Raw genomic sequence first — 23713 nt, forward strand, 5'->3', positions numbered from 1 at the left:
TGAATCTATTCATGAGTAAATATGATATCGAAGGCCACTTAGCATTACATTTCCATGTCTGACCCACGTCATGGATGAGGCAATTGCCCCTCATAGGTGCTGGTAAATAGAATCTCAGCTAAGTAGGAACTTGATCATCCGCTCAAAATGGCTAGTATCTGCTCAACCGGCATTGGCAAACAAAACAAATATATACGTCTAAATGAGACGGGGCAGCAATTTTCCTCCCCATTGACAATTAAACTGAATTTTGCACATTATACATTATCACTTTACCGGATCTATCAAAACTGTTACATGTGAAGGCCTTGAAAGTCTTTCTTCCTTTGGATCACGGTAGGCAACAGAATTGGGAATTTGAAGGTTTACGCAACCCATGGAACCAAGTCTTGAGCTGAAGAGGAAACCTTCCAATGGAAATCAAACCCACTTTTTTCGATTGAGAATCCAACCAGAGATAACCATATACGAGCAAGCACGCTACCCAAATGCACCTTTCGCATAAATATTTACTCAACTTCTGTGATGATTCTTCTTTTACGTAATGGTCGCGTTGAAATGCTTCCAGGAGCACTGTGAGCTTTTCTTCTCTCTTCTTTCTTCCTAGCAGCTTCAGTCATGGTGCGCCTCAGAGCAGCAGCCTTGTATATTGGTAATGGTAAGTGCCTATGCCTGCACAATTATCATCAAACATCAGTATATGAGAGATCATTCCTTCCTAAGTATTCATTTTGCCATCACTTCACGGGAGATGGTACAAGCTACCATCTAGACACTTGAAATTTGCTAGAACTCCACGTATTGCATTCTTAGAAACATCCACCTAGGAAAGCTCTTTACAGAAAATGGATTAGAAAAATGTTCAGTCTCATACATAACTATTTGTAAAGCTTCTTCTCAGAAAATGAGTTAGAGCACCTCATATAGCACTGGCACGTACGTGACGTACCATTGTGCCGTTTCAAATAAATAAGCCAGAGAACTTTGTAAAGCACCAGTCCATGCAACCTGTGTCCTATATTGTTCGCCCGTTATTCCAATAGACAATTTAACATCCTTTCCAAGTTATTCCTTTACTTTCTTTGAACAAACAACACTCCTTTCCTATGGTGTATTTGGCATCCCCCCAAAAAGTAGGATTTTCTAAGGTGACAAACAAGTTGGAATGGTGTATATTCATTAACCAGCAATTGCAATGTGCTGATCAAGTATGGGATTGCGATTAGTGGGGCCTACATCTCAATGCTCTATATGGGCAGCCATGCCAAAGTGCATAAATAATGTAAGTGGGTTAGTTATGATCGAGTATCTGAAGGAGCCTCCTTCAAACACCTAAAGCTGATAATGATACTGCTCCATCAATAAGGAGCACTCATTGATGCTTCATGAATGCTTTTATGGAAAACTTACATGGCCCCTAACATTAAGTCGGCACAAAATATCTTAAGACCATCTTCAAAGAAAGCCAGGCCTATCAAAGAGCTAAAATGCTTGTATCATCTGTGCATACCTCAAAATACGCTTGACCTCGGGGAGGTGTTTGTAGCGATTCTTGACAGCCTCGTGATAGTCATGCTTTTTCCTTTCCCTTGGGAGAAGCTGCAGCATAAAAGATAGATGGTCAAGGCTATACGAGGATGCAACGATGGTACCGGATCTCCAATACAGAAATCAGCTAAAAAGGCAATGGGACCGTTAATGTCTAAATAATAAGTTACTGGGCTTGATTACAACATTTCTATTTCTGACTCTTTAGGCCTGGATTCACCATGTGCAATTTTTGTATGAGGTGTATGCACTATTGATGTCAAATAGTAAGACAGTTGACAAAGAAGCATTACAGAATCTGGAAATGTTAAAATACAAATTTTATGACACCAGCGAGATAGTCTTAAAACAGAACCGCACAACGTGCAGGAAGAGATTCTTACTACTCCCATTTGTTCTGATGCTTTAGCCTTCCAAAGCCTGAGGTTGGTATCATCACTCCCGGAAATAATATAACTTGCATCGCAGCTAAACTTGACACAGAATACCCTATACAGAATGGAAACTTTTTTAAAATTTGCTTAAAGTAATACAAATTAAATAACCAATTAGAAGGGGAAAACGCAAAGGTCAAAGAACTATATGTAGTACAACCTCTGCATCCTCTGTGTGTGATAGATTTCCCTGCTGTGGCCACCATTAAACTGGAATATTCTCACCTGCACAGTACAAGTTCTAAATAAGCAAATGCATGTGTCCATCCCTTAGTATTGAACAACAGTCATGACTCAATGCAACGAACTCACTGTTCTATCATAAGATCCAGTAACAAATTCTCGACCAGTTGGTGAGTAATCTATATCCATCCTGAGAAAATTAAATTCAAGGGTCAACATATATAGTTTACAAAATGATTGTCAACGAGGATAAATACCATGAAGCATAAAGAACAAAATGCATTCGAAAGTACAAGTGAGCCATCTTACACTGCAGAAACATGATCTTTGTGAACCATTCTGGCTTCATCAAGTTTCCTAGCATCATAGCTATAACAGTTGCTGTCCTCATTAGCCTGCATCCTCAAAGACTTTAAACAGTGATTTCCATGGTGGAAAAAGAATATTCTGTATATAGAGAGCATGAGGTTAACATATTCTATCATGGTCTATGACCTAAAAGCATTGCAGTACATTCTCAATTTAGTTCATGATATACAACCCTCTGATAGGTCTTAACTTCTTCAATGTTTTTGCTGACAGAGAAAATATATAAAAAAGACAACACCACTGGTTGGGTTCCTTTTTCAACTTTGTATCACCAGAAGTAGGGGCATGTGCAAGAATTATGGACTGGTAACTGTCACAATGTGGATAGGAGGATACATATATTTATGGACTGGTAACCATAACAAGTTGGCAATATGATGTTAAGGTATTCTCCCAATTACATTCGGAAGTCCCTACTCTGACTGCAGAGTGGAATATATCCACTATCGGAATGAAATTTGACTGCAATCTCAAACATCCAAGAAAACCAACAAGGAGACAGAGATAATTTAAAACAACACTTGCACAACAAAATGATTCAAACCATGTACTTACAGCTGTGAAGTTCATTGGCTCCATTGGGTTCCAACAAATAGAATTAGTTTTTGTCTGTAATCCCAAAAAACAAACAGTCAGTTTGGTTATAGACAACTGCAGATAACATAAATTTTGGAGTTAAGAAAAGAACAAGTTCAGAATGCCTCAGAAGATGGGGATAAAACATCAGGCAAAAGTCATCTGAAAAAGGGGGTAAAGTAAGAAATGTTTTATTGATAAAAGTAGAGTTCAGCATGAGCAGGCTATACAACAGATACACTTAGTTGGAGCAGGAGAAGAGCGAGAAAATTGTGGAAAGTAAAGCTAGAAAGACATGGTGAGCTGACATCCACTGGTAGAGAACATCACAGAGGGTCTTAAGATCTTCAGCGGTCCTTGAATCCTCGACGCTTCGATCTCTTTTCTTTCATTCCCTATGCTCCACATCAAACAAGCCCGTATCATTTTTCATAAGATCTCACTGAATGGGTTTTCAAACCACCCCTTTCAACATGTTAGTATTCAAAACAGACTTTGCATGCCTCTTTGCGAGGTGGCTAACACGACAAGCTGTTAGTAGAGGACAATAACATGCCTCTTTCTTAGGTTGTCCAAGGTAAGGATCTTCCCAAGCGTTGTTGTCCAAACAAAGAAAGCTGCTCTCAAAGGAACCTTGCTCCTCCAAACGGCCTTTCCATGGACAAGCGATACTGTCTTGGGGGAATAAAAGATGGCATAAGACTTCAAACTCCCCTCTTCGATATGCTATGCATCATCTTGTCTTCCCCACCTTATCTAACTTTGAAAGAATATAACTGGACAGCTTAAAATACAAATTGCATAAAAAGATTAACATAAAAAAGGAGCAAAGTTTTCTATTGGGGTGAGTCACACCATTCTTCTAACCGTAGAAATCAAAAAGAGATTCTATTCGTGATCTTTTTTAATAAGGAAGTTTAAATTCTATTCAAGCTCAAAAAGTAGTATCACCATTCAAACTTTCCCACCGATTTCTCACAATATTCAAAAATCATTGCTCTCTTCATCTACACCACATCATGTGAGACAGAATCAATTTCTACCAAACTTCACAATGATAACGGCCAAACTGTCCTTTCTAACATGCAAAGAGATCCTCCACTCTTCTAGGCAATACCCAATCTGCTCCAAGTCTGCTGAATGTATAATTCCACAAAGCATTAGCTACATCACAGTGGAGCAAAAAATGGTCAACAAATTATCCACTACTTCTGTACTACTTTTGTACTACGTTTGCACATACAACAGCAAGCAAGCACCAACACAGGCCTCTTAAATTAACCCAAGTGAGAATCTTCTCTATGACAACTGTCTAAATAAAAAAGCAACTATTTGTGAAGCCGTGTGGAGCCGTAGTCCTCTAAATATTCTTCCAATAAAAGGAAGTTTTAGCATGGGGATATATTGCATTATAGAAAGATTGACTACAAAGACTTCATGCTTAGAAGAGGCCCGCCAAATCTCATCTCTCCACCTCTTCCCATTTTGAAAGAATATAACCAGTCAAACAAAAAAGGAAATCAAGAGGTTCATCTCCCAGTCTTGTGCTGTCCTAATAAAAGAGACATTCCATTGTCAAAGAATCGTAGGAAAGATTGCTTAATCATTCACCTTGAACGCTTTCTTAGAATGAGATGCTGAATAATTCAGGAAAAGCTTCCTCAAGAGACCAATCTTCACACCACACGTCATGCAAAAAATGAATCCCATAACCATCTATCATTTGAAAACAAGTAAAGCTGGAAAATTCCTCCACTACCTCCTATATTCTTCCAAAGACCAGCTCCAAACAAACCATTCACCTTATTAGAACAGCAGTTGCCCCATGAGCTACCATATTTAGCATCCACCATGAATCGCCATAAACTCTCCTCTCCTCTCCTTTGAACAAAATTAACTTCCAAACCTCCAAATCTTTGACTAAAATTGGCAAACAAAACTTTGATCAATGTGCCCAGTGCAACTTCAATCCTCTCCCATACCATTCCACAAGAAAATCTATATAGCTTTGCTAAACAATTGGCAACGCCAACAGGTAAGGGAAAAAGAGACATGTAATATGTGGGTAAGATGGACAGACTACTCTTAATCAACGTGAGTTGACCACCCATAGAGAAATACATCTGCTTCCAACCAATCAATAGACTCTCCATTATTTCAATAATGCCATCCCAAATAAATTTGGCCTTGAAGGGAACTCCCAAAGTAAGACCAAGATCTTTTAACAAAATGATGACAACCTACAACTAAAAAAATAGCTAAATAAAACTTGTAGTACCTCAAAACTTAAATGAATACAACCATTGCTTTATCCTGACAACAACAACGTCTGACTGCATCCACATATTTTCAAATTTCAAGTGCCTTTCACCACTATGAGAATTCTGCAATCAAGAAGAATGGGGAAATTGTCCGAGCAAACTCTAGGGTAACTTTTTTGAGACACTTAAAAGGTATTTGACTAGGGGTGACAATATATGACACGACCCATGAACCCAACACAACATAAGTAGATTTGGATTTGATATAAATGAGCTTGAGTCAAAACAAGTTGACCCGATAAGACATGAATAATAAACGGTTCAATTGTGGGTCAACCCGCGAAACCCGTATAACACAAATAAATTCTATTAAGTGTTTAGTTTTATATGCCTTTATTATTGCTGGGATGTAATATTAATATTAGTATTTGACTACTCAATTATTTTATAGAAATATTAATTTTCATATATATTATTGGTTTGAATATTGATCATAATTTTTTTTTTTTTTTTTTATCATGAATTCAATTGTAATTGTGAATGATTTATATATTTAACATGCCTTATATATGATATTATATTAATTGGGTTAAAATAAATCGGGTCAGCTCAACCTATTTATATGAAATAGGTAAAACGGATTGTGTCATGTCACCTGTTATTTATATGTAGGGGTGTAATTGGTCCAGTCCAGTCGGTCCAAAGGAATATTTTTAGACCGGACCGAAACTTTTGATCTACCCATTTTCCACCCCGAGACCGGACCGGACTGTTATCTATCGGTCCGCCCATTTTTAGACCAGACTTTTGATCCACCCATTTTAGAGTCTAGCCTGTTTAATTTAAAGGATCATGTTCGAGTTGACCCATATAATCTAATACTCATAACTTGGCACAACACAAACATGACCTGCAAATACGAATTGTCATCCCTGTATTTGACCTCCCAATCAGTAGAAATAAGAATTCATCAATCATGAACCCAGAAACATGTTTGTGATTATTTGACCATGTAATTTTTTTATAATTTTCCAACCACGTAAAATTACTGACAAGTGGAAGATCAATCAAATTGTGATAAAAAATGAGTTCTGAAAAATCCCCATAACTAGACAAATACAACCTTCACCTGATCGGTCACTAGGAAAAAACTTGTTATATTAAAGTCTCCCCCAATGCACAATTGCAAGTTCCACCAACCAACTCATCCCATAAAAACTGTCTCAAAATCAGAATTAGGACCATACTCACCTGCAAATGCCCATTGAAATTGATGTTTCAAAAGAATAGGTTGCAACATTCTCCATGTAAGAATCAAACTTTTACAATCCTTCTATCCCAGATACACAGGATCCCTACAGATGCCCCCTTTGAGTCAACGCCACCAATCCACGAGATTGCATCCCCATAAACTATGCACAAGATTCCCAGGCATATACCCAGTTTTAATTTCTTGAAGACAAATCACATCTGTTAACCCTATGATATTCCAATATACTACTTTTTAGGCTTCATACAAAAACAAAGGAATCGCTTCCTTTACTTTTTCCACAGAACTATTGCTTTTCGAATCATAATTTATAGAACAAGTGAGCCAATTTAGTTCCCTAGGAACCAAATTCCGCGTGTACTACTCTTCAAAACCCTCTCATCAAACCCCTATAAAATGTTTGAAGCTTCTCACTTTTGTAAAACCTAGCCTTAGAGTACATTCTCTACACTACTAGATTCACCAAGGAGCAAAAATCCAAAGGTTCATATTAAATAAGCTGAAGTAGAGTATTACAATCTGATTGTGACGGAACTAAAGCAGTATAATTTCCTACAACAAAACTCACAAAAAGTCCCATCCTCCATGGGCAAATCAGGAAAACCCATTATGCTCCTACTTAAAAAAAAATCCAAATAGAAAGATCACACCATGATTTCTTATGGGGAGGGGTGGAATAGGAGCTGAAATCTCACCTTGTGAGCTGGTCCAAAGTTTTCTCCCAATAATGTAAAGGGGCTAGTGAATTTGAAAATTGATCTCCTTTGAGAGGGAAAATGATTATGACATTATGCCAACGAACAAGAAAGCTTGTGGAGGACGATGGTAGACATGAAAAATGGTAGGCCAGGGGGTGATTGGAATTCTCATGAGGCTAATGAGACTCTGGGATATGGATTGTGGAAAAACATCATTTGGGCTTGGGCAGAGGTTCTCTAGACTTGTTAGATATGACTTCTAAAAGGCGTTAGATATGAAGTGGGAGATGGCACCAAAATAAAGATCTGGCACAATGCATGGTATGGAGACCAACCCTTTGAAGAGAGCCTTCTTGGTCATCACTTCAAAGGTAAAAAATGCTTCAGTGGCTGAAAATTTGCATAATTCAAATGGTTCTAAACACTGGGAAGTGGATTTTGTTAGAGCAGTGCACACAAAATTGGGAGATGGACCTCTAGGCTTCTTTCTTTGTTAGGCTGTACTCAATCCGGGTGGGATGGGAGAGAGAACAAGAAGTTTTGGCCCCAATCCAATGGGGTGTTTGATGTGAAATCATTTTACCGGATATCATATTCACATGAACGGTTGTCTTTTCCATGAAAAAACATTTGGAGAAGTAGAGGTTCATTTAGGGTGGCAGGCTTTACTTGAGAGGTGGCTTTAGGAAATATCCTCACCCTGGATAATTTAAAGCGACTATTACAATTATAAATTGGTCTAGCATGTGTAAAAGGGATGTAGAAACAATGGATCACATTGTTACTACATTTTGAAGTAGCTTGTGCTCTTTGACAAGCTGAGAATACTTGAGCTACCCACGGGTGGGTAGAATATCTAAGAATACTTGAGAACGATTGTGTTGCTAAACGGATCCTTAGTCATTACTGGTTCTTCGATTTGTGGCTGTCTACATGGTTTTTTTTAGTGACAAATCATTTGCATAGAAACTTTCCAAAGAAATAAATTATTATACTTATCCAAGATGAACGGTCTCTTCATTTTCTCAAACTGGTGTAGAAACTTATTGTCATCCAATCCGATCCCCTCCCCTCCCTATTCTTTAAGGGAAAGAAACCTTCTTCAGAATACCTCTAACTTATAAAAAAAAAAAAAGAATACCTCTAACTATACAGTCGGATTTTTCACCTAAACTGCATAGCTTTCCAACATGATTTCACCTTTATACCTCAAGTTTATTATCATTGTACAAGAACAATCTCATGTTACCTTTTTCACATTCACATAAGAAATGCAAAAATGAGGACAATGTACAATGCAGAAACTTAAATTGGTCCCGCTTTTTAAAGCTTAATAAGAATCTCTTCAACCAATGATAGACTTAGACATAAACTCCAAATGTCAAGAGTTTTATCAAGTGATATTTTGAAAGCATGCCCTCCTCCACCCATCCCAATCTTGCTTCAGCAAAATAAAAATAAAAAACAAAGTAAAGAGAATAAATCGATAACCCTGTTCCACATGGGCAATGCTGACATCCCAAGTCCAAAATACATAATAATTCACAGCAATATCATAGAAGTTCAAGAACAAAATCACAGAAACAGAGAAGACCAAGAACTGTAGTTATGTGATGTAAATCAAATCATGGTAATGTGCCAACAATACTGACATACTTTTGTTATATATAACAATACCTGCATAATTAATTTCCTCGTTGGGGATGACATGCGCAAATCGTAGAGTGTTATGCTGCGATCACTATTATTAGAGAAAAAAAAAAACGAATTACATATTTGATGCACAAAATAATTTTCTTTCTGACAAAGGAACAAATGAATTATAAAGTACATAAATTGCTCAAGGATACATAAATCACATAGTTTACAGTTTCCACCACTAAATATGAAGTGGAACTTATTTCAAGATCTACTTTAAAGTAAAAAAACACACGAGCAACATACACCCATAGAAGTTACTTGAAAATAACTGATCTCAACCCAAAATCGGAGAGAAGGGGTAATAAAAAAAGTCACACCAAACTGAATCACTTTGGTTCAGTTCAAGACCAGTCTCAGGTTATACAACTACATGAAATACCATAAAGAACCAAGTTGGGTGGGGTGAGCCAAGGCAGCTTCTTAGGCAATTATCTAGTGTTGCAAGGATTTTTCTTAGTCAGATCGGAGCACTGTTTGATGGTAGAGCCAAGGGGCAATCTTTATTAAATTTGAACTACTTATCAAAAATAACCTTATGTCACATGTTAACGCAGAAACTGATTAATAATTTTGATATGTTATATATGCACTCATACTGGAGGTCAGGCTACCATACCCGTCACCTAAATGTGAGATCAGGCCCGACCAAGCAAGTTTTGTCATAAACAATTCCATGAATGCCTAAAACATTTTAATCCAAACCCACATAAAACCCAAATGGTCAGGTTGGGTTGATTCACAGATTACCCAGACCTAAGTGGCACCCCTACAGCCTACTCCAAACCATCATAGGATCCCTAGCCAGCACATACTGCCTACAAGATCACAGATCACAAAGCACGGGATAGACAGATCCTTAGGTACCTTTAAACTCCTTAATAGAAACAGAATTATCTTTCATTTTTAAAGCTTTCTTTACCATATGTTTCATATACTACCATTTAATAATGGAAAGGCCCCAGGACTATTTCCCAATGTCCTTGTCAACTTAGTTTCCATATGAAGAACCCTAATGTAAAACATCTTTTGGGAGAGAAGCAAGGAGTTTTAGAGGCAGAAAAATAGACTTTGGGTTCATTCTTTAACTTCTTTTATTTGTAGTTCACAAACTTGTAAGGACTAAACAGTAAATTTCATTTGACTTCCTTTGAACAAAATATAAACTATGATATACAGATTAAGATTTAGACATTACATCCATATTACCAAGCACGAATTGTTATTAATTTAGAGGTCGACATTCATACCTAGCTGATGTTGCCAAGAGATTTGGTTCTCCAGGATTGAATCGAACAGATATCACAGTGTCAGTTCCCCATTCAAAACTCCTTACAGGCTGAGACCTAAATATGAGAGGCACATTGTCATAATATCCCATTTCATTATATGCATATATACAAACAAATTCAAATTTTTATTAATCTAAAAAGGTGGTGACATCCCCAATACACAGGCTATACCATAGATATGCCTAAACCATATATACGCCTAAACATTAGGAGAAAAAGAAGAAGAAAATCGTGATATAGAAGACCAGCATCACAAATATGAGAGACCACCCAAAGAAATAGAGAATGAAGCAAACTATATTTTCTCGACTGATTTCTCAGTCTTCAAAACAAGTTGAGAGCTAAACCTATTGTGGTTCCATATATCCACTTGAGCACCAGCTGTGGCAAAGTAACCCCCATCCCATTGGTGATCAACAGCCCTGAGAATTACAAAGTAGACCTTGGTGAGAAAAAAGAAATGAAAAGGAAAAGGAAAGAGAGAAAAATATCGCACTATAATGATATGAAAAGTCATGGCATATCCCTGATAAGTCACTGGAAACCTTACCAAAATGCATTCTTCCAAACATAAACTTCCAGTGGCTGAAAAAAAAATCAGACAGTAATTTTTTCAGGAGGTTAGAAATCTGGTCAGAAGCACACAATTCAAAAACACCAAACTAAATCTAGATATTACCACCTTGACAGAGTTATCAGAAGATTCATATGACTCCTTAAGAGTGGCAACAGGTACATTCCAAAGCCTGACACTGAACATCGAACAAATTCACCAAGATAGACATTACATGCATGAACAGTCACCCAAAGCTCCATCTTCAAATAAATAAAGTTACATCCAGCTAATTTTGCCTTACGTGCAATCAGTGCCACATGATACAAGAACACGTCCATCTGTAGATGCTGTCAGACCTCGTACTGCACCTTGGTGACCAAGAAATTGAGAAACTGTTCGCCTTTAATTCAGATTTCAAATTTTAAAGTCAATTGCATGTCTTTATGTATCGAAAGGAACACATAACCAAAAATCTATTAAATAAGAAAAGGAAGATGCATAATGGACCATGTGGTCCAAAATACAACTTGACATCAATCAATGTAACATGCATGCAGAAATATAAGAAATTTAACCATTGTGAGATCTATTTTTCCGTGATCAGATGCACAACTAATGGCTATATGTTCTGAGCCTGACCCAACCCGACCCAATTTCTCTTATATATTTAGAAAATATATATGAGAAATTTGGTTTTTCTCATTCCTGCACTTCAATTATTGTGGAGATTAGATGCGTCCAAAAAAAAGACGAGGTGTTCTCTTATATTACAGAAGAGGTTTAGACAAGGGACCAATAAAGAAGACTGTACCAGAATACAGACAAAACTTTCCAGACCAATTTAAATACAAGCAACACAACGTTAACTCGGGCCAGACAAAAAAAGGAAAAAGAGTGATTCATCAATATGGTTAAAGAACTGAAGACAAATAGCTTTGTGTCTCTCTTTTCAAAATATCAACATAAGCATTACGTAATAAATACAATTTACCAGTTTTCATCCAAAAAACACTAGAATAATTAAGAAAAGTAGCAGGAAAGTCATGGATCGAAATTCTAGTTGCGGATTCATGAGATACCTGGAAGCAATATCCCATAGGCGAATATCTACAAAACAATCAAAACAGAAAGAATTTAGAGACTTTAAAGAAATTTAAAGTATGACCCAGGAGTTACATGACTATAGTGGGCAATGCGTCAATAAACAAAGTAGATTTTTTTTTTTTATAAGTAAGAGATAAACTTTATTGATGTGAATGAAATAGATAACAGCATCATGATATTAGGAACCAATTCATGCCACCAAACAGTACTCACTGACTATTAATTAGGCAACATGTTTGGAGTTTGTTTTATGCCCCATGACTAGAACACAACAATTTAAGCACTTCAGAGCAAATTAAACAAACTTATGCCACCTTGTAAAAAGAAGTCGATATTTCTCTGGGCAAAATAAGAATTTGATTATAACACCAAAAGTATACAACTGCAAACTCAAAAATATAGTCGAAACTCGTAGCAATCCCTAAAAATTAATGAAGAATTCTAGAATTGAAACTAATTTAAAGGTTAAATCTATTTTTCATACCAACTATATGTCAGTTTATCTGAACAGACTTTTTGTTTATCGATCATAAAAATGTTGATCTGAACAGACTCAAATCAAAATATCTTTAGTTGGTATGATCAATATAATCTTAAGATTTAAATTAGTTTCCATTATATTGATAGGGCACAAAGTTTTTTTTTTTTTTTTTTGGGGGGGGGGGGGGGGGGGGACAAAGGAAACAGCAACCCTAAACCCAAATTTCAAGTTCCTCCTAACAAAATTTTTCGGGTCAAATTAGTCCAGTGGTTTCTGCACAATCCCATAACTTATACACACACACACACACATGCTAATCAGATAACAGAGCAAATGTTGTGGGGGGGCTAACTTAAAATTAGAGAATTACAACGTAAACCAATCAAAGAGCAAAACCAAAGTTATCTAGCATTACCAGGCCAACAATTATTGGCTTAACAACAAAAGAAGTTAAAGATTGTATATACTGGGCTAGGCCTCTTGGAGTAATATAAAGTTTTAAATTTCGTACCGTACCGGCCGGTACGGCAAAAATTTTTCGTTTCGGCCGTCCGGCCGGTACAGGTACTATACATGTTCCGTACCGGCCAAAATACCGGCCGTACATACCGGCCTAAATTTCGGCCTGTACCGGCCTATATTTTGGCCGGTACCGGCAGATATTTCGGCCTGTGTTTTTTTTTTTTTTTTTTTTTTTTTTTTCGTTTTTTCAAACTACAAGCTTATTTTTTAACCCTCAATTCAAACTAGACTATTTATAATTTATATATATATGTATTTGTATATAATTTATTTATATATAGACTATTATTTTAGAATATAATTTTTATATATATTTATATATATAATTTATTTATAGATCGACTATCCCGAAACGTTATCCCGAAACGCTATCCCGAAACGGTACCGGTACCGAAATATTTCGTTCCAGTGCCTTGACCGGTTCGGTGTCCGGTACGGTATTCAAAACATTAAGTAATATAATTTGTTTACTATCAAAAAAAAAAAAAAAAAAAGAAGTTTAAGTACCTCCATCCATTGAGCCAGAAAATATTCCTTTCAAATTATTCGGGTTCTTTGCCATACACGAAATTGCATCTATATGCCCGTCCATTGCTCCAATAAACGGCCTTGCAAAAATCTAAAAATACTCCCATAAATCAAAAGCACATTAATCAGGGGAAAAAAAAAACTGACCTATTAAACACAAAATCCATATCCTTGTCCAGAAAAGAAAAAAAGTAATGTTTTCTCAGAAGATGAGTTCATTAATATGAAAAAGGGCGCTAACCCAATACACATGAAGTTTGCAAGAGATGCAACGAACTGATAAAAGTAAAAAGTGCTATAAATTAGTGAAAGATAGAAATAGAAAATTCTACAACATTTTGGACCACTATGACAGTAGTTTATTTTTTATCGGTAAACAGAATATTATTGATCATAAGAATAGGCAAGAGCCCAAGTATAGGGAATTCCGAATTTCAAGAAAGGAAGACTGGAGCTTTAACATCAAATTTTTGTAATCTTTGAAACTACGCTCATTTCTTTCCCTCCAGATATACCACAATATGAGTAAATGCTACTCTGCCCCATACTCTATACCACTCACTTTGCCCCCTTGATGTGGGACATGGCTTATTAAAAAAAATTAAAACACAAACATAAAAGGGTAGAGGGAATCTAGGCTTTTAGTCTTCCTCTTTTTGTGCTTTCAAACGTCATTTTGTTTTGAATATATATTTTTTTAATAAGCCACGTGGGCAAAGTGAGTGGTATTAATTAGGGGACATAGTAGCATTTACTCACCACAACATACATGTCGCGTCATCCTCCACAATTCTGCACACTGATGTATACTAAACTGTCCTTTCCAACATGATAGGAGATCCATCAACTGGGGGAATCATCACCCACTCTATCCCAAACAGTTCAAAAATCACAATCCATAAAACGCTAGCAACCTCGCAATGCAGTTGAAGGTGATCCCTAGTTTCTCATTCTTCTTGCCTATTCAATACCGATTGATCACTAAAATTCCCAGTTTCTTTCTTTGTCCAAGGTAAGAACTTTTCCAAAACTGCTGCCTAAATGAAGTTCCCTCTAGGGATTTACGCCTCCAAATAAGTATTCAAGGGAAAGGGGCTCTATCATGAGTACCTAGAACATTGTGGAAAGACTTTGCAGCGCACACTCCTTCCTACATAAGCCCCAAACTATTTTATCTTCTCCATTGCCTCCACCCAACTCGAATACAAATGTCCAGATTTTCAACCAAAAACCAATATAATAGCGTTAACTGGCGCATATACGATAACAAAGCAACCGAATTAATCATCCAAATGCCCTATACTCGACAAAAACCAAAAAAGAAGTATTGGCATTCCAAATCACCTTGTCTAATTTCGCAGCGTTAAGAGCTCGCACGTACTCCACCGCCTTTTCTTGGGGCCGAAGGTTCGGGTCATAGTTCCGGAACACTCTCTGATCACATCCAATACAAAAAATGACAACTTTAACGGAGATAGAAACTGAAGAGCAAATTACTTGTTCATATAATGAAAACAAAAATAGGGACAGAAGAAACAGAGAGACGTGTGTTTGAGTGGTGTAACCTGGAGATCTTTGCTTCGTTCTCGAGTGAATTCGTCCGTGGAGCGTGAGATTACTTTGACCTTCATTGTGTCTCCGAGAGAGAGAGAGAGAGAGAGAGAGAGGGAGTTGGGGGCCACGCCGGGAGGGGGGCGTGGAATGGAGCAGAATGCCTGAGCTTTAGTTTGAACTTTGCAGGCAGAAATAGTAAAACCCCGAAGATGCTACTTCTTCTAACGAAAGGACGTAGCAAAAACCCTATTTATTGGGTCGGGTCGGTTTATCACCCGAGTCTTTATCTCTTTTGGGCTGCACAGCCCAATCAAATTGGAAACTAACGAAAAAAAATAAGAGAGCGGAAGACGGAGTCCGGTTAAAGCCTCTAACTATTGATATAATTACAACTTTTATATAATCATATTTTAATTTGAGGAAGATTATGTCAAATTCAAATTAATTAAATTTTAGTATTTGATGAGGCAACATTATACATATGAGATCTAAAAGTGATAAAAGTATCACATTATACATATGAGATGAAAGTTAAATGAAAAAGTATAATGAGGTAAATTATGTTTCTACGTCATCAGCTGATGTTTGTGACGTCAAGTCTCAATATGCATGCTCCATTAGTATGTAAGCATTTTCCTGCGTCCTACACCAATTTGCATTAGAATTGTAAGTCCAAATTCTTATCATGTCACACAAAGAAGTATGTGGCATGAGATGCTCGAATTGACATTGTTTATTAACACGATTCAATTGTAAAGGGCTTTTTACAAGGCATGGTGTAATGACCCAAACGAAATTTGATGAAAATAATTTCTATTGACATTAGAAATGCCATGAAAATCTAAGAGGATTTCATGAATTGAATGATCGATTAGGTTTTAGTCTGTCAGCATAGTTGATTTATGATCCGCTTTAGGGACAAACCACCTTTTTTATTTATTTGAGGCTCTTAGGAGCATATTTGGTGAAACAAATTGCACTATAAGAATTGTATGAACTTTTAGGATTTTATGGTGCAATAAAAAGTCTTGAGTCTTTCAGGTGAAAAATAAGCCAACCAGAGAACACACGTGGTACCTAGACCAAACAGATGTCACATTGCCATGTAGGATGCTCAATTCAGCCAAGGATCGCTAGGAGATCTCATTGGACACATGGCTCCATTTCAACCCTAATAAAATCCTAAATTTTTGTGTGGGAACTGAAACCCCAAATCCTTGAGGAAACCGAAACCCTAAACCCCCAAACCCTAAAAGTGCCACTCAGTTTTGACTGTTGTGTTTCCGTCTTGGTTTAAACCAGTTCCACAAGCAACCATCTTCTCATGTTCTATCTCTTACACCCTCATCCACTCCCTTACTCCATGTTATACCCTTTTGACAAAAAAATTGCAAGTGGACTTGAAACCCTAAGTAAAACCCTATCTATACCCCAAATGGAGCCAACCGGATTGCTGAATTTAGTTCTAGCAGAACCCTTCCTTTTTCCTTTAGCTTTTCACACAAGCTCTCCCCCATTGAATGAACACTCCATGGCCTGACTAGATTGACCTTGTACCCTAGATTCAACCCCAAATAGTGTACTTTATGGAAAAAGACACTTAATCTCCCAACACTTAAGCTCACCATTCGGTCAAGCATTTCAGGCTCTCCATTCCAACCAATTGTTTCATCCATCTTAGAAGCAACCTTCACATCATTGTCATGCATTCCACCCACTCCAAGCCAGCCCTCCCTATAGCCCTACGCCACCCTCATTTATTCCTCACACTTGCGATTTTTCATCTCCTTCTAGAGAGCAAATCGAGAGATAGAGCTTTGGAGAGAATAGTTTAAGTTCTTTGCTTCTTTGGATTTCGAGCTTTGCAAGTTTCTTTCCTAACTCAAATCTCTTTCATTTTGATTATGCTTTGAGTCTTGGATTTATTGGAAGAGAGTTAGTTATTATTAATTGAAGTTTGAAGGTTAGACGATGGGAAATTGGTGATGAGGTGTTCAGTTTGGAGTATGTTCATAAGCCTTGAAGTTTGTGTTATTTTGTTGGATTATCCTGAAATTTCAGTGCTATGGTGTATTGCTTTGATTTTTATATAAGTTCTTGGTTGGATTTATGGCATATGAGGTTTTCATAAAATAAATTTGTATGATCCTAAGTGTTAGAATCGAAACCCTTCAACCATGAGATTGTTTGGTTTAGTTTTTCATTCTAGCTTTAGAAACTTAAATCCATGGTTTTGACCCTTATTATTAAAGCTTTGATTTATGGTTTAATTTAGATATTTAAAAATTTATGACTAAAGTCTTTGTTGGATTTTGATAAACATGCAAAGACGTATGTTTTTATGCAAAGTTTAGAGGATATTGACTATTTGGTTTCTTTGGTATTATTATTTGCTATGATATGTTAAATATGGTGCTTAGATCAAGTTAGGACTTGAATGTGAGGTATATGAATGTGTTATTTCAAGAATATATGCATGTAAATGAAGGATTTAGTTATTTTGTTCAAGGCCAAGCACGAATAAGGTTCGGGTTCAAAGATTTTTGTGCAAACCGATTTTTACATGTTGAGCAAATTGATTTTTGTTGTTAGTCATACATGTTATCAACTAGGATTGAGGATTAACATGTTAGAGGTTAGGATTTGTGGACTTTTGAAATTCTTGGTGTCAAAATACAAGCGAAAGGCCAAAGACACCAAGATTAGGTTCAGTTGACCTAATCTTGATGTTTTATGTTAATTCTTTGATATGTCAAGTGTATGGTCTTGAGAATTCATATCTTGCTATTTAGGCATAATATTAGAATTAGGGATTTGATATTTATGAATTGTTAAACTCAGGTCTAGGCATGATGGTGTGAAAAATAGTTAAATGAAAGCCAAGTGTGATTTCTAGCCTATGATAGATTTGACCAAGTGAAATTCTGGTAGTAGATTTGAGGTTTTGTAAATTCTAATTCCATAGATGGACTTATAATGAAATTTACATGAGGTATATAAACTTTGATAAATTTTAGGGCTCATTTGTAATTTCCATAAGTTTAGGGGCTAATTTGTAATTTTTTAAGAGTTATGGGGTAATTTTGCAAATTAAAATCAAAGTTATTAAGTCCTATTTTTATGAGGTTAAGCTCAAATTAAACTCAATGTTCAGGAAGCGACTTGAGAGAAAGAAGTTGATATGAAAACTAAGTACCCTCATTTGTTTGGATTGTAGTGTAACTTATGTTGTCTTTGTGAACATGGCCTAGCCAACTTTGTATTCACTGATTTTGTACAAGGATTGCACTGCATCAGATAGTTTTCGTTTGATGAGGCCACATGATGAGGCGGAGTCGAACCTTTCGAGGAGTGCACCTCTGTTCCTACACCTGAGACATCTAGGTCATCGATGTCGTCGACGCACTGAGGATGCCTTCTCATGCAAGAGCATGTGTCTAGTAGCGATGACAGTGATGATGTTCAGTAGGAGGTTGAGCCTATGCATTTCGCTAACATGTACTATGATTTAGACGAAGATGCATTGTACTATCTACTTTAAGATACCACTTTAGTGGATTCCGACTTACCTCCACCCGCATCACCCAGTGATTCTATAGCCAGCGACGATCAGTAGCTTTGTGAGTATCTTTCTCCTTTTGTCATGATAGTTAATTATATTTTTGTACGTGCACTCAGATGTAACGACCCGAAAAACATTCGGTGGAAAAAGTTTCTTTAAACCTTAGAAACGTTATGAAAACCCAAATGGATTTCACGAATCGAGTGATCGATTAGGTTTTAGTTCGTTAATGCAATTGAATCACAATCCTTTACAGAGATGGAATCACTTTTCGATCTATTTAACGAACTTACAAGTATAATTTTACAAAATGAATTGCATCATTAGACTCGTATAAATATTTAAGATTTTATGGTGCAATAAAAAGTTTCAAGTTTCTCAGGTGAATAGGATCCCCCTTGGGAGAGTGCCATGTGGCATCTAGTTCAAACAACTCTCAAATCTTCATTTAGGATGTCCAAATCAGCCTAGAACCACCCGACAAACTTTTTGGGACACAAGACACAATCTAATGGACACTTATCAAGAGTAGTACAAGTGTATAAGTGATGGAGTGAAAACCAAATGAATAGGCTTCTTACACAATTCTCTATTCTATCTACTCAAGCACTTCTTGGCCAACCAAAAAGAGGGTTTTAACCCTAATGAAACCCTAAACCTAGAGGTGCAAACCGAAACCCCAAATGGTTAGGGTACCCAAAACCTCTAAACCCTAAACTTGTGGACAGTTTTGGTCATGTGAATCCCACTTGATTTAAGCCACTTCCACAAGCAATGAACCACTCAAATACACTCTTTTCCACTCTCATCCACTCCCTTACACCTTGGTACTTGCATTTGGCCAATAAAAATTGGATTTGAACTAAACCATAATGAAACCTCAAATGGATTGCCATTAGTTAGCCTCACATTAGTTCAACTGAAACCCCTTGTTACCCTAAGCTTCTCCTACAAGCTTTCCTTTACTTAAAAGGTCATACCATGATTGAGTTCTTACCTCATTTTCATCCCCAAATAATGTTTTAAAGAAAGGTCAAACAAGTAACCACTTACACCCTCAAAGTCACCCACTCAGCAGCAGCAAATTCAGCTTAATTCCATTAGATTGTTTACTCTTTTTCACAAGTTAACCTCACTTCAATGACATCAACCACCAAGTCAGCCCCTATACACCCCTTACACCACCTCTCATTTCCTCCCACACTTGGTTTATGTTTCATCACTTTTCCTAGAGAGATTTCTGTAGCTTTATGTTCTTGACTTCCAACTTTTGTAAGTTCCTTCCCTTGGCTTAAATCTCTTCTATTTTTTTAAGTTTTGAGTCTTGATTACATGGGAGTGTATTGGTTGAATTTTCACAGAAGTTTTATAGATGAATGTTGGTGTTGATGATGAAAGGGTTTGGTTTGGATGTTTGTTGTTGAATATTGAAAGTTTTATGTTGTTTTGATGAAAAAGTTTGTGAATCTCGGTTCTATGAGGTGTTCACATGATTTTTTTGTAAGTCATGGTTTTATTTATAGCATGTTAGGCTTTTATAAAATGCTCGTGCATGATCTATTAAGTGTTAGAAATGGGATCCTCCAAATGAGTTTTTGTTTGGTGTAGTTTGTCATTTTAGCCTTAGGATATTGAATCTATAGTTTTGATTTTTGAGAATATTGTTATTAAAGCTTTGATCTATGCTTTAAGTATAATTTTTTTAAAAGTTTTGTGACTTAGGTCTTTGTTGGATTTGTAATAAACATGCAAGGGTATGTTTGTAAGCATGATTAGAGGCTCTCGGGTTTGGTGTTTGTTTTGATGAATTATTTGCTAGGGTATGTTGGATTTAATGTTTTGACCAAGTTAGAACTTGAATGTGAGGTTTATGGATGTATTGTTTCAAGATTTATTGCATGTAAATCAAGGATTTAGTCTATGTAATTCAAGTCAAAAGCATGCAAGTTTCGGTTTCTATGATTTCCTTGCAAGCCGAGTTTCATTCGTTGTGTTTTGTGATTTTTGTTGTTAGTCAAGCATGCTATCATCTAAGTTTGAATGATGAACATGCCAGAAGTGAAACTTGTGGACTTTTGGAGTCCTTGGAGTTGAAATGAAAGTATTATACCAAGACCATCCATATTAGGTTTGGTTTGAACTAATCTTGATGTTCTATGTTATTCTTTGAAGTGATCAGTTTAAGCTTTTGTAAAATGTGTGATTTGTCTTAACACGATTTTAGAACTAAAGATGTGTTATTTGAGAGTTTTTATTTTTGGTTAAGCATGTTAGTGTGTAAAATGGACAAGTAGAAAGTAAAAACACGGTTTTTGGCCTATGTATGAATCGGCCTAGTGGACTTCTTATAGTAGGATTTATTTTGTGAAAATTCTAAGCCCATATTTGGATTTAGGATGAAATTTTACATGAGATATGTAAATTTTAGTAGGTTTTGGGGTCCGTCTACAATTTTCTTAAGTTTAAGGGTTAATTGTAAGTTTTAAAAAGTAAAGTGATAATTTTACAAATTAAGCCTAAAGTTATTAGGTTATATTTTTATAAGAATTAAATGAGAGTCTAATTCTAGAACGTATCTCATTTCAGCTTAAACTACGCTTACGTTACACATGACATTCTGTAAGTTAGCTTTTAACTTACTTATAATATGTTTATGTATATATGGTGGTGAGGTCCATGCAATTAAATTTATGTTTTAATTATACTTATTAAATTTAATTATGTTATGCCATGCCATATTGTTATGTATATCAATTATGAGCATTTGTCACTGACTCACTCAAAAATGAATAGCACAAAAGTTATCACAAGTGCAAGAGGGTGTCGTGTAATAATTAGGAATAAATTCCTAAATCATCTCCTCAGAAAAAGCTACTTAAAATCAAACTCATTTAAAATAGTGAAAATATTCACAAAGAGAAAATAAAAGTGGTGGTATGTGCAATGAATGGAAAAGTGCAACGGGAATAAAAAAGGCACTAGTCATGGACTAGATTCATATTTTTAAGATTTTTTTTTAGTGTCGGAATGAAATGTAAAAGACGAACAAATTGAAATAACAATCAAGGAACCAACTAAGCTAAACAATCTCAATTAATCAGAAAATTAATTAATAAAACTAAAATTATTTAAGTCCTAATTAAGCTTTAATCAATCTAATATGCAATGGAATTAAGAGATTAATAAAACTAAGCTAAGAATTAAACTAGATTAGAAAGTAATTGACAAAATACGAAATGAAAATTGAAAAGCCCCAAAATTAAGATTCTAGGGTTTATCATTGTATTCGAATCACAAATTCTCAAAATCAATCCATAACAATTGTAATCACTGTTAAACGAAAGTTTAAAAGAGCAAGAAAAAAACCTACATCAAATTTAGACATACTGAAAATAAAATATCCAAAATCAAATGATTCTAAATTAAAAATCACAAAAATACACTATAAAATTCATACTAAAATTAAATAGAGATTAGGGAAAGAAAAGAGCAAGCCAAATGGATGGAGCTGAAGATGGAAAACATTGGAGGAGGCTGGAGAACCTGTAGTTTGGACCCCTTGAGATTCTTCAAGCCGCAATGTTCTTTTCCTCTATGCATCGTCCGTTTCTTGCTAGCCGTTCAAAAACGAAAAAGAAAGAATAAAATCCTCTCTCGTTCGCGTCGTCCCAAATCACAAATGTGTGTTGGGTCAAAACCCAAACGAAAAGAAAATAGGCCCGCATGCAAACGTGATTTTTTTTCTTTTCTTTCATGCTTTTCATTTCTTGGCCTATAAAAAGATAGAAATTAGAAAAGAAATAAAATAAAATAAAATAAAAAGAAAGAACAGAATATCAAAAATATGTTGTTCATGTGAAAGAACATTATCCAATTAAATCACAAGTTATAAAATTAAGCATAAACCATACTATTAACCAATTTAAATCACAACTCGGATTTATGCATCTTAACCATTTTCCATCTAAAACTAATAATAATGTAATGAAATAATTTAAATATATGAGTTCTAGATGTATAAAATATACAATAATACAACTCAATCACACCCCCAACTAGCGTTTTGTTAATCCTTGAGTAAAATAGTGAAAATTAATTGAGATGAATATTGCATAAAGATCGAAATCCAAATAGAAGCAATCAAACACAATTCTGAATTCTCACAAAAGTGACACGTTACTACTCAACCCCCAGGGGCTATACCCACTAAGACTATCTTAACAATCTTTCACATAAAATTAACTGGCCGTGTGTTCCTCATTACTAGCCATGATTTGTCATAGAGTTTTTCAACCTTAAGATTAATTATTGCTGATTCTAACTATCTCAAACTCTAAGAGACTAGCAGTTTTCATGCCAGCTCTGTTTTTAAAGGTTGAATACTCAACTCTCAAAGTCTTGGTTAAGTATTTCTAGCCCTTAATTTAGGAAAGCTCTATAAATCGCTTTCATTTTTCTTTCTTTCGTTCTTTTTTTTTCATTTTTTTTTAAAAACTCGATAGTCCTGCAGTTTACTTCTCCTATATTAAATCAATGAATAGTAAATTGAGGAACACTGCAAATGTAAGCATATGCAAAATATCCTTTAAAACTTGTCATTCATTCTACAAAGATCTTACCAAGTCTCATCTCAATAAGTATAACATCCCGATGTTTCTAGCTACACATCAACAAAATATGATGCATCAAAAATCATGCTATGTGCTCAAACTTGAAAATAAATCTTCTAAAAAAGAATTCCACTCAACCACTCCACCAAGGTGCTCAGATTTTACAAAATACTAGAAATAGAGTGTGTGTCAATCATGTGTGTATCAATGCACATCATATTAATGCAATTTTTTTTTCTTTTAAATATGTGCACACACGCTCCCCCAACTAGTGAGAGACATGGTCCTCAATGAATTGAACGAAAGAAAACAAAATGTACAGGAATAAATAAGCAACACAGACAACCAAATATGTGATATAAAATCAAAGCAAAACAATGAATAAATATAAAAGACAATATGCAATTAAACAAAGTCGTAAGGGAGGAAAAAGATCAAAACACTTCTCTAGAATCTTGCACAAGCAA

General features: G+C 35.8%; 1 protein-coding gene across 1 annotated transcript; it reads right to left on the bottom strand.

Annotated features, from left to right (window-relative positions):
• Positions 1 to 212: 212 nt before the first annotated feature.
• On the bottom strand, positions 213 to 15288 carry LOC121250053 (DDB1- and CUL4-associated factor 13). Its single transcript, XM_041148976.1, has 17 exons — positions 15086 to 15288; positions 14865 to 14954; positions 13500 to 13611; positions 11965 to 11992; positions 11187 to 11285; positions 11012 to 11081; positions 10880 to 10914; positions 10677 to 10751; positions 10288 to 10383; positions 9017 to 9080; positions 3090 to 3143; positions 2475 to 2560; positions 2295 to 2355; positions 2143 to 2207; positions 1932 to 2037; positions 1511 to 1599; positions 213 to 672 (listed from the first exon to the last, which is right to left on the bottom strand). Exons 1-17 carry the CDS (start codon positions 15149 to 15151, stop codon positions 510 to 512), a joined length of 1359 nt encoding a protein of 452 aa, XP_041004910.1. The 5' UTR covers positions 15152 to 15288; the 3' UTR covers positions 213 to 509.
• Between the last annotated feature and the right edge of the window lie 8425 nt (positions 15289 to 23713).

Source organism: Juglans microcarpa x Juglans regia, chromosome 2D, assembly GCF_004785595.1.
Source record: "Juglans microcarpa x Juglans regia isolate MS1-56 chromosome 2D, Jm3101_v1.0, whole genome shotgun sequence".
Lineage (NCBI taxonomy): Eukaryota > Viridiplantae > Streptophyta > Magnoliopsida > Fagales > Juglandaceae > Juglans > Juglans microcarpa x Juglans regia.